Consider the following 11,548-nt stretch of genomic DNA (forward strand, 5'->3'; position numbering starts at 1 on the left):
ATATTTTATTTTAATTAAAATTTAATTTATTATGTATTCTTAGTATATGTTATATCTGTTTTATTACTATCTAGAAGTTAAGTTTAAATTTTAAAATACTCCTATTAATTTTGTTTTGGTCAAGTTTTTAATATTAAAATAAAAATGGTGTGACCAACAAGAGAACTCCTAATTCGTTTTATTTCTTCAATCAACAACAATAGGTCAATGGTCAAATGTGGAAGGATTAAGAATTAAAATATTAGTGTTTACTTTTTAAAATTAACTATTCAAAACTTTTTTTAACTTTTTAATTGGTTAAAAAGCAAAAAAAAAATGTTTGATAAATGACTTTTTAGTCGGCTTTTAAGCCAAAATTAAAAAGCTATATAGCTGACTTTTTTTTATTGATTTTTGGCTTGTTGGCCTTTTTTTCTCTAATAAACCTTCAAACAGTTAATATCTAATTTTACTAAACATATCTTTAAATAATTGATTTATACAGCTGGGTTAAAAAGTCATTTATCTCATAAACAGCCTACAATCAATATCTAATTTACCAAGCATCTATTTAAAAAGTTAGTTTAAAAGAAAAAAAAAAAAAAAATCAATACTTCCGGTTGCTCAACAACTATAAAAGTAAAAGTAAACAACTAACAACCATTTGTCAAATAGTTATTAATTTAACACCTGCATAGCATAGCTACTTATGATTACTTTGGTTTCTATTTAATGATTGAACGGTCTACGGCGACAGCAGATTAAAAGCCCACATGGAAATACTCTTATGCAAATCAATAATTATAGTAGAAATCTTGAAAAAAACGCTCTGACACAACTGCTGTGAGATGGCTGGTGTCTGTACTACCCCTTTTATTCTACTTATGATTACTTTGATTTTCTTTGGCTTTTGTGCATGCAGTTATGCCCAAGATGTTACTTGCTCTTCTCGAGTTCCTATTGAGGAAGGTTAGTTTTTTGGGTCATTCCTTTCTATTTCTGTTTTCTGTATTAAACTTTTATGCACATCTACTGCTCAGTTAAAGGCTGCTAGTATATGATCATGTTAGTAGTCTGTATATTACAATTTGCAGAAGATGAATAAGAGTTGGGATAATTGTTCTTGGCATGCAGATTTGGAAAAGATATTTTGATTTGTTTGGTGGGTGCTACTGTTCATTACTGATAGCTCAAAGTTTTGACTGGTTTATAGTCTTGATAATAGGATGTTCATGGTTGTCGTATTTGATTTGATATGGCTCTGAATCTGCTGAAGTTTCTGCATTTTGTTGTTCAACATTTACTTTTCTTCTTTTGCATTAGGATAGTGTGGACCCAAGGACTAAACATGGGTTGACAATATAATAAATATAATAAATACATAATAACATCTTATAAATTTAAGTAAAAGTGATTACCTTACTGTAAAGTTATGTTATAATAACAAAGAGACCACAAGTTAAAACCTTGCCCTCTAATTTTTATCTTAATTTTATGTTTGTAAATTTTTGGATGAAGTTTCACCATTGCTAATGGGCCGAATTCTATACTCTACCTGATAAACCAACGGGGCTACTATTATTATGTATTGTATGTTACACAAATCAAGATTAATAGAGTTTTTAACCAAATAACGCAGGCATAGATCCCCCTGCCTGCTTCCTCTATTTGCCGTGTTAATATGCTTCTTTATGATAACTGATTAGGCGAAAGCAACCGAAAAGAGATGTAGAGAAATGGAGACTTCTACCATGATAACATTAATTGATGCTAAGGGAAGGTGTGTTAGGGGAAAATAATGAATGTCAATGAACCAATTTAAGAAAAAGCTTAAGCCCAGGCTATCACGATCCCTTGTATGAGCGTCATTTGGGGTAGAATTGTGGATGCAAAATAAGTCCTTTTCATACCTAGCGCTAAATATTTCACTTAAAATAAGGGGTCGATGAGATTGAAAGTTTGTTCGGACAATGGTTGTAAAAATAGACAATAATAATTCTAATTATTGTCCATCTGCTCAAAATAATTCAACATTAGCTTGAATTATTTTGAGAATGTACGCCCATACTTGAGATTATTATGGAATAATCAATAGTTGGCATTAATTTTGAGCGAATGGATAATAGTTGGGATTATTAATGTCTATTTTTCCTTGATAATATAGTTGAAAGTTTTGGTAAAAGTAGTGACCTGAAGTACTATAATATCAATTTTAAGTTGGTACAATTTTTGGTGATTAAAAGAGCACACGTTAAGGGTAGAAACATATGTTAACTTTTGTTTTGAGGGGTCATGGAAAAAGTTATAATCTCTGTCAAATACTACCTCAGTCCCCATGAAATTGCACCACCTTCAAATGCTACAATGATCAAGAAAGTGGTGAGGACATTAAAATTGAGTGAATAGTACTTTCTCCTTTTTCTTACTTGCATCCAAACGTCTTTTTACGTAGTCTAATGCGTTTGTTGGATTGTTTATATCTAGAATTATGTACAACTAAAAAATTATAAAAATTTGATATTTATGAAAATATGCAGCGAGTTAAATAAAACAAGATCCCACGTTACTAAAATACCATAAAATGTAAATATATAAAATACCATAAAATGATGAACTGTACAAAACTTGGTTTGGGTGCAAGTAAAAAATATGAAGTATTAAAAAAATTGAGAGATAATGTGTAGATGAGAATTAAAGAAAATGGTGGAAACATTTCCATAAGCAAAAATGTTGCAAAGTTAGAGAAATAGATGGAAATAGAAACTGCAGCATTAACAAAGGGAGTAAGAGCTTGTTTGTCATTCTATCTCATTTCATTCTTGTACAATTCACAAGTTAAAGTTAACAATAACTATCTGGGAAATTTTTTACGGATCCAACCTGTTTGATTTCTGTAGTGGAGACTCTACGTCAAATTGCTAGAGAAGTAGGAAAGCTTGACTGGAACTGCTCAGCAGATCCCTGTAGCAATAGGCCGAATGAGCTTTGTTGGAACTCAACAGACTCAAGTAATAAGAAGTACGCCAATTTGGTAAACTGCACATGCCATGATGGCACATTGCATATCTCAAAGATGTAAGTCACAAAGTTAGTATTGTATATTATTTTGCATTTTTGAAAATCTAGTCACATAGCTCTATCGAGGGTCTATCTCTGATCCGAAAAATTGGAAGTTTCAGCAAATAATGAAAGATAAAACTAGCTAGCGTTGGCTGTTCAAGTAATATGTTCATCTTTGTCTGGTATATTGAGAGAAACGAGGATAATGTTGATAGAATTTCATTGCAAATTGTGGCTACCAACCCTTCATGAGTTTGATTTTTATCAATAAGCTAATTAACATCCACAATATGCACTTTTTTGTGTTTGGTGCTGTATTGTCTTTAATTTCTTCATAAAGTACACAAAAATCACAACATATAAGATAATTACTAAATGTTATGCATTAGTCAAATTCAAGGTTTTTCATGTTCGTTAGCTGCTACATTTGACTTTCACTTTGTCACTTATTAAATCGTTACTTGTAAGAATATTTACCTTGGTTCTTCATTGTGTCATCATATCTTGTTAAAGTTTCGGATCTTCAGCACGTGTGGCATATTCTTGAAGAACAAAAATCAAGTCTTCAATAGCATAACTCAAGTACATTCTTTGTGGACTTTTGGTGAGAAAGTGTAACAAAAGAAGCTGCACTTGCTAATATTGTTCATAAATCAATAGACATAAAAAAGAAGGATATAAAATAAATGGGCATAGGAAATATATCTTGTGAGCAACAGCTCTATACATAGAATAAAAACAGGGCCACATCGCATCGCATCGGTCGTGTTGTAAAGGTTTTCAAAACAAACGAACCGATATAGTCTAACTTTGCACTTATATCTTGTGTGAAAGATTTTGGAAGTCGCAAAATCTGGCTGGTGTCCTTCCTAGATCCCTTGCAAAGCTGCCTTACATTCAGACCATGTAAGAACACTTTCCATTGATGAAAATCTGTATTTGGTCGTGAATATCTGATAAGAGAACTACATTTAACTTGTGTCTATTACTACCAGCGATCTCTCCCGAAATGTCCTAACCGGAACAATACCACCTGAATGGGCTAAAACGAAGTTGGAATTTGTGTAAGAAAGCATGCATTCCTTTGTCTATGTATTATTCATGCTCAAACAATAATCCTTACTCTCTAAAATTTTATAGGTCTCTATTTGCTAATCGACTATCCGGACCAATTCCAAAGTATTTGGGGAATATTAGCACTCTCACTCAACTGTATCCTCTTTGCTTTTGAATTTCTTGCTTTCTTGAGATAAATACACATTAATGGAGCATAGATTTCTTTTCTAATAATTAAATTGTTTTTGAAACATCAGAAGCCTTGAGAGCAATCGCTTTATTGGAACTGTTCCTGCTGAACTTGGGAACTTACAAAATTTAACGAACTTGTAGGTGCTCTTTTTATATATATCTTTCTTTATTTCTCTCTTTCTTGTGATAGGAAAAATATATATTCCTAAAATTGTATTTGTATATTCTTGTTTTTGATGGAAGAACTCTAAGTGACAACCAACTAACCGGACCACTGCCTTTAGAGTTGACGAAGCTGACAAATCTATTTGTACTGTAAGTAGTTTGGTTTTTGCATGAGTTTTTCCTTATCTTTTCGTTTCTCAAATTTTCAAGGAACTAACTCAACCAAAAACTTATTTGATAGTTGAGGCCCTAGTATATGTTATATTCTCTATAACGCCCCTCTCGCACGATAGCCATTTGGGCTAAAAGTGTGAATGCAACATAAGTCTCCTTCCTACTTGGCGCTATCCCAATGGGTATTACCTCATCTCGCATAATCATTCCTTTTATTTTATGTGATTGCTAGTCAACTAAGTAGCAACAATTTCAGTGGAAGCTTGCCTGATCATTTTGAGAATTATTCTCAACTTCAACATCTGTAAGTTATTTTCCTTGATAAATTGAACGATGCAAATGTTCCAACTATAATTCCTATCCGTTTTGGTGCTATCTTTGGCTCATGGCAGAGATTTAATAGGTAGTGGCTTTGAGGGACCAATACCATCCAGCATATCTTCTCTGTACAATTTGAAAATACTGTAAGCATCTGTATTTTATTTATGTTTCTCATATTTTTTGGTCTGGGGAAGGGTCTAGCCTCAGGGGTGTGATAGAGGCAAACCTTACCTTGCGTTTCCGCAAGAGGCTGGTTCCAGAACCCGAACCCCTGACCTTTTAGTCACACGACACCAGAACATTGAATACTGTGATATAAAAGTTTTTTGCTTAATGAATCTGTCTTGCATCGACATTGCATGACATTATTCACCCCAGTTATTATGTTTTGCTTCTTCTGCAGGAGAATCAGCGATTTGGGTGGAGAGGGTTCTGAGTTTCCAAATATGCAAAATTTGAAAAAACTGAATGCATTGTGAGTTCTCTCTTGTTGTAATTATGAAAGAATATTTCAAATCTGAAATTTCTGACTTAATCAGAAATTTCTCTTATTACAGGGTTTTGAGGAGCTGTAGTATTACTGGAGAAATTCCCAAGTATTTTGGAAATTTCCAGAATTTAATAACCATGTATTCTTTTTCCCTCAGCTCTTCAGGCTATGATTAATTGATTATGCTAGTGATGTATCCCCATTTCCAAAAGTCAAAATTTAATGCATTTATTATGTTATCTTGCAGAGATTTTAGCTTCAACAAGCTGACTGGCACTGTTCCATATTACCCTCAAATACAGTATTTGTAAAGATTCTCAATCAATCTGATTTGAATTGTGAATTATGATACTGTTAAATAGTTTATTTCATGGTTCATGTGTGATTTTTCCAACTCTTATTGCTTGTGCATTGATTATTTCATCTTGCATGGCTACTGAGATCCATTCTGCTGTTCAGTAGGCTTTCGACAAGTATATTAACCTCAGCTGAGTGAAACCCCACCTCAATATTGGGTCCTTGGAAAGCAAGGGTGTCAGGATGAGCGAGGATTTTGAGAATACATTTGGTACACAAGCAAGTGTACCTCTGCTGCCTTTTCATTGTTGGACATTTAGAGTTAAGTTAAAAAGAATTCTTAAGGCCACATAAATGGCAAAGTGCTCACCCGAGCAAAGGCCGCTTGATTGAGCGAATTGAACGAAACGAAAGCCAAAGGTCAAAAAGCCTTGTTGCTCGTCCGATCACCCAAGTGCTCATCCAAGCACCAAAGTGCTTGTCCGAGCAAGGGCTCGTTTGAGCAAGCTTAGTCGGATGCCTATGTTTGTGAATTACTGCATTGCTTTGTTGCTTGCATAAATGGATCTGTTGCTTCAAGCACATGTGTGTTTCTGAACATGTTTAGTTTGAACTGATGCCACTTACACTATAAATAAAGGGCATTGGCCATTCATTTGGTGGTTGATCATCACATATGCTAAACATATAAATTACTGTCACAAATGTCTATTCAAGATTCTAGCAAACTCGTGAATTGTGTTTTTGATTTCCTTATTCACTTTGAATCATATCCGTTGTGCAATTTTCTTTGTACTGAGATCATTGTGTGATTATTTGTATCTCATTGTGTATTTCATTCGTTCATCCAAATAACTCTGTGAGAGAATTAACACTATAGGAAAATGCTTGCGCACCTACATATCGGTATCAAGTCCTTAAACAAATCTTCCTAGTAATAGTTTTTTTCTTTGCGCAGCAATCTTGTTGTGTTGTTGAAAATCTTATTCATCATTTGTTAAAGAGATTGCAATAGTTAGTCTCATGATTATTGTATACACTGTACACCATACTTTGTAATTTTTATTGTTAGGTAATAAATGGTAGCAATGGCAACAAAGTCTATATATCTTTAAAAACCTTGTGTTAACATCACGGTAACAGTTCTCAACCCTAAATATGTGCTTTCCTCATGAAATTTGCATTACCACTCAACTCCATCTCTAATGTTGTAAAGAGTGATAATGGAAGTTTTTCATGACTTACCTTCCAAAACTACTTAAAAAATCATAACTGTTGCTGCCATTAATTATGGCACTGTCAAATGGGCTGCTTGGATCAAAACCAAGCAACAAACCTGAAGGCAAAAGGTATGAGTATTATTTGAGCTCCTCTTAATTCTTATGCCGTTTCCCTTGACATAGTAATGTGCAAATTTTAGAGCTTTATGATCAAAGTAGTGATAAATAAAAGCCGAATGTCTCCCACCAATTTGTTTTATATAGTTTGTGTGCTGGACATTTCTTAGTAGTCTGTCTGCAGAGGATGGAAATGCACAGTTTTGACAATCAGAATGCTTTGCTTTGTTGAATTTCACTTATTTGCAGCATAAGTCAAGCATTTTTCAATTAAATAGAAAAGTCTATTGTATAAATCTTTTTGGCAGGTGATGATGACTCCATTTTTTGGCTATTTTTAGGTATCTGACAAGCAATATGCTAAATGAATCAATACCCGAATGGATCGTCAACACAGATGATACTAGGTCTGGTGCCAACCTTAAATATTTTTACAATAACCTGTAAATTTGTTCATGTGCTTTCGCAGGACCTCTGTTGGAAACATAGCTTTTCTACTTCTGTTTATTCAAAAGAACAAGTTGGTGAGGATGTTGACTTGAGTGACTTTGTCCATGGCAATACATAGATAAAAAGTTTCAGATAAGAATAAATATCTTGGAGCCAAAGATTCATGGTTCTTTGACTTTTAATAGAATATAGTAAAATGGTTTGATAAATTTATTTATATGAAGGTGCAGATGACATATTTTGTCAAAGGTCAATAGAAAACAACCTCTTTTGTTTTAACAAGAATAAGATTGTGCACATCTAACTTGCCTAACTTTATTCATGTGGGAGACTAGGTGGGACCCACTTAATGGCAATGGCAATGGGTTAATGAAATGTAATAAATATCTTATGCTATAAGAAAAAATGAAAAAAATAAATCAACACAATGATATCCATTGTAAATTACAGTAAATTAAGTGATGGGACGAATTAAGATTTCTGTGGAGATAATTAGATGAAGCAAGAAAAGGGTTGTTTTTTTTCAAAACTGCTAGAGATTGAATAATGAGTATAGTTCTCTAGATCAATCAAGTCATTCAATATGAATGTCTGTACATTATGATTTCTCATCCGAGTTACGATTCTCCTCAATTTTATAATTGCTCATATGAATTCCGTTCTAGCTTTCTTTAAGTACAGAAAATGTTGAACCAACATTTGAATATGCTCTTTTGTTTTTGCTAATATTTATGCTACTTTGAGGATACCTGAAAAATATGACAATTGTGCTTTCAGACATGTAGACATTTCGTACAACAATTTTAATGATACTTCTGTACAACCTTCATGTGATAGAGATAACCTGTAAGTATTATGTATTTTATTTTTTGTAGCTGTTGACATATCTTTTTACGCACTCAATCATTAGCTAGCTTTTATTTGTTTTCGTCTTTTCTTTATGTCAGAAACCTGTACCGGTGCAATGCTAGACAAAAGAGCTTGTAAGTACTAAATGTTACGTTATTAGTGCATTCCTTGTACGTTTCATGACCAATTGTTTTCTCTTGTGACATTTGACGTAGAGATTCGAGTGAATGCTTGAAGGGATCAAGATGTTCAAAAAGTAAGTGATCAATTTGATTTCAATGCTTTTTAAGTGCATTGATTTCGTTTTCGTGAAGTTAGTCATCACCACCTTGCATACTAGTTTTCTTCTGATGTATTTTCTGCTATTTGTGAAGCTCGGTATTCATTGCACATCAATTGTGGAGGACAAGAAATCCGCATTGGGAAGAATACCTATGAGCAAGACACTGAAACTAATGGTGCTGCAACGTTTTTCCATGAAAAGGCTAACTGGGGATTTAGCAGTAGTGGAACATTCTGGAAATCTGAAAATCTTACAACTTATATAGCACAAAATACTTCGATGCTAAGAATAAATGACACAGAAGCAGACCTGTACAAAGAAGCACGACTCTCTGCTACATCTCTAACTTACTATGGTCGCTGTCTGGCTAAAGGAAACTACACTGTGACACTTTACTTCTCTGAAATTGTCTTTACAGATGATAATACTTACACAAGTCTTGGAAGGAGGGTGTTTGATATTTTTATTCAGGTTGTTTACTGCTCCTTATTATCTCTGTAGTTATGGTGGTCACGGAATTTTTGGAACATTAAGAAGTGTTCATATAATGTTGGAGTACTTGACGCAGGAAAAGTTATATGCCAAGGATTTCGATATTGTAAAGGAAGCCAAGGGGACAAATAAGGCCTTCAATTTAACTTTCACAAATATTTCTGTTACAAATTACATAGAAATCCGCTTCTATTATGGTGGGAAAGGGAGCACACAAATTCCATTAAAAGGAAATTATGGTCCTCTAATCTCAGCGATTTCAGTGAAGTCACGTAAGTTTTACATTATGTAGTAAGCTTATGTGCTATTTTTCTCTGTTTATTTGTTTACTATTGAACTTTTAGATTCTTTGTATGGTAATCATGTTACAACCTTTTCAAGTTTTTTTGAAATTTTGCGTTCCATCAATGAGGATTCAAATCTTTCAATAAACTTCCTTCTTATTCTTCTTGCAGAGTTCAACCCTCCTTTCGACTGGAAAATAGTAATGTGGGTTCTAATAGGAGCTGCAGCGTGTGTTCTTGGCATTGCACTTGGTTATTATTGGTGGAAACGCCGTATGGCTCATATTCAATCAAGGGAACAGGGTGAGGATGTCCTGTTCAAAAGATTTTCAAATTTTTTCTTATTAGGATGTGATAGCAGCAACTTCTTTACTTTCTAATCGATGAATTAACATGTTTAGTACAATTCATTTATTGAAGTCAATTTAACAAGATATTCTTGTAATAGAGTAATTGTGAACTGTCCAACAACAACGTGCAACACCCCAAGGTCACTAAGTGGCTCCCTCCTTGGCGGGCTAAGGGGGTGAATGTACATTGTCTACTCTTAGAGGGTGTTTGGTATTAACTTTTTAATACCAAGTAAGGGATTCAATTAACATTACTTCACATTTTTTGTTTGGTATAATATTTGGTTAATCCAATCCCTTTCTTGAGGGTAATGGATACCCTTATTTTTGTTGCCACCCATTTATGTCAAGTAACAAGTTCTGATGCTACTCTTGTTGGTGTTTCTATGATCAAGTAAGTGTTTCCCTTATATATTGTTATACCAAATAACATATAACTACAACCCTTACTCTTACCCTTACCCTTACTCCTCTTTATCATTTCCCTTTCCATTACATTTTATGTTCCCATACCAAACACCCCTTGAGTTCTTACCCTTGTAACAATAAAGATGTTGTTTTCGATTGAGCCTTGATTGCAGACATCATCTCCGGCTTTCCATAAATAAGAATCCCTTAAGGAGTTTTTGGTGTGGCAAAACTTTCATATGAGACTCTTAAAACATTCATAGTCGGATCTTTGAGAATGATTTAGAGGGTGAGATTTACTTTGTAGGGTGAAGGGTTGGCTTTCATTGTGTCGAAACAAGCTGATTTAAGACAGTCTGTAAGAAACAATAATTGGAATGTGCAGTAAAGATAAATCCCAAGAGAAGACACAAAATGGATGTTATTAACAAATCTGTTCAATTAATAAAATTTCAACAGATAATTTAATTGTAGATACCTTGTACAGAAGTGTAAATTTAACCCTAAAGAGACTAGAATTAGCAAGCACTATCTTTAGAGAGAAAACTTCCCGCTGCACTGATTGAAGAAAATAATGTGTCCTTTTCCCAAAATACGACAATGCCAGATCAATTAAGGCAGTAAATGCTTTTGAGGATAGGAGAGTGTAGAAGCTCTTTTATATTACTGTGATGCAACTATGGCAAATAACTTTCACTATATGTGCAAATTGCCCCCTTGAACTTGAGATTTCTATACAAGTTATATAATGAAAAGAATTTACTCTTCAATTTATTTTACTTTTTGTTACACCTTTTACTACTTATGTTGGATTATTCATAGAATTGCAACATTCTGAATATTGTGCTTAATCTTTCCTCAGAGTTGCGAACACTGAATCCGCAAATTGGTATTTTCACTTATAATCAAATCAAGGCTGCCTGTAACAACTTTAATGCTGACAGCAAGTTAGGAGAAGGTGGGTTTGGATCGGTGTACAAGGTATGTAATTCAGCTTTCTTGCTTTTTAAATGATGTTAGTTGCAAGTTGTAACTCGACCCATATATTTGTGAACAATCAGCAAAAAGTAAAAATCTTGCTCCTACCATTAATCTTATGTAGGGCACCCTATCGGATGGTACCCTTATTGCTGTTAAACAACTTTCATCCAAATCATCTCAAGGGAATCGAGAATTTTTGAATGAAATTGTTATGATTTCTAGTTTGTGTCATCCAAATCTTGTAAGACTGTGTGGATGTTGTGTTGATGCGCGCCAATTGCTGCTGGTGTATGAATTCATGGAGAACAAAGACCTCGGACATGCTTTGTTCAGTAAGGACTATCTATAAGTTGCATTGTATACATATTCCTGGTTGTTAC

The 11,548-nt window shown here is 33.8% G+C and overlaps 1 protein-coding gene across 2 annotated transcripts in view; it reads left to right on the plus strand.

Moving 5' to 3' along the window:
- The first annotated feature begins 559 nt into the window (after positions 1-559).
- Positions 560-11,548, plus strand: part of LOC130819015 (probable LRR receptor-like serine/threonine-protein kinase At1g07650) — a 13,545-nt gene continuing 2,556 nt past the window's right edge. The window contains exons 1-21 of one of the 2 annotated variants that reach the window (XM_057685292.1): positions 560-948; positions 2,877-3,054; positions 3,874-3,945; positions 4,035-4,103; positions 4,180-4,251; positions 4,353-4,424; positions 4,531-4,602; positions 4,859-4,930; positions 5,019-5,090; positions 5,351-5,422; positions 5,505-5,576; positions 5,685-5,744; positions 7,413-7,478; positions 8,299-8,367; positions 8,469-8,504; positions 8,586-8,626; positions 8,745-9,124; positions 9,222-9,417; positions 9,601-9,732; positions 11,050-11,168; positions 11,290-11,500. In XM_057685292.1, coding sequence (XP_057541275.1) covers positions 828-948; positions 2,877-3,054; positions 3,874-3,945; positions 4,035-4,103; positions 4,180-4,251; positions 4,353-4,424; positions 4,531-4,602; positions 4,859-4,930; positions 5,019-5,090; positions 5,351-5,422; positions 5,505-5,576; positions 5,685-5,744; positions 7,413-7,478; positions 8,299-8,367; positions 8,469-8,504; positions 8,586-8,626; positions 8,745-9,124; positions 9,222-9,417; positions 9,601-9,732; positions 11,050-11,168; positions 11,290-11,500 — 2,254 coding nt within the window. In that variant the 5' untranslated portion in view covers positions 560-827. The remainder of the gene's footprint in view (positions 949-2,876; positions 3,055-3,873; positions 3,946-4,034; positions 4,104-4,179; positions 4,252-4,352; positions 4,425-4,530; positions 4,603-4,858; positions 4,931-5,018; positions 5,091-5,350; positions 5,423-5,504; positions 5,577-5,684; positions 5,745-7,412; positions 7,479-8,298; positions 8,368-8,468; positions 8,505-8,585; positions 8,627-8,744; positions 9,125-9,221; positions 9,418-9,600; positions 9,733-11,049; positions 11,169-11,289; positions 11,501-11,548) is intronic. The other variant, XM_057685291.1, reaches the window with a different exon arrangement.

This window comes from Amaranthus tricolor, chromosome 1 (genome assembly GCF_026212465.1).
Source record: "Amaranthus tricolor cultivar Red isolate AtriRed21 chromosome 1, ASM2621246v1, whole genome shotgun sequence".
Taxonomy (NCBI): Eukaryota; Viridiplantae; Streptophyta; class Magnoliopsida; order Caryophyllales; family Amaranthaceae; genus Amaranthus; species Amaranthus tricolor.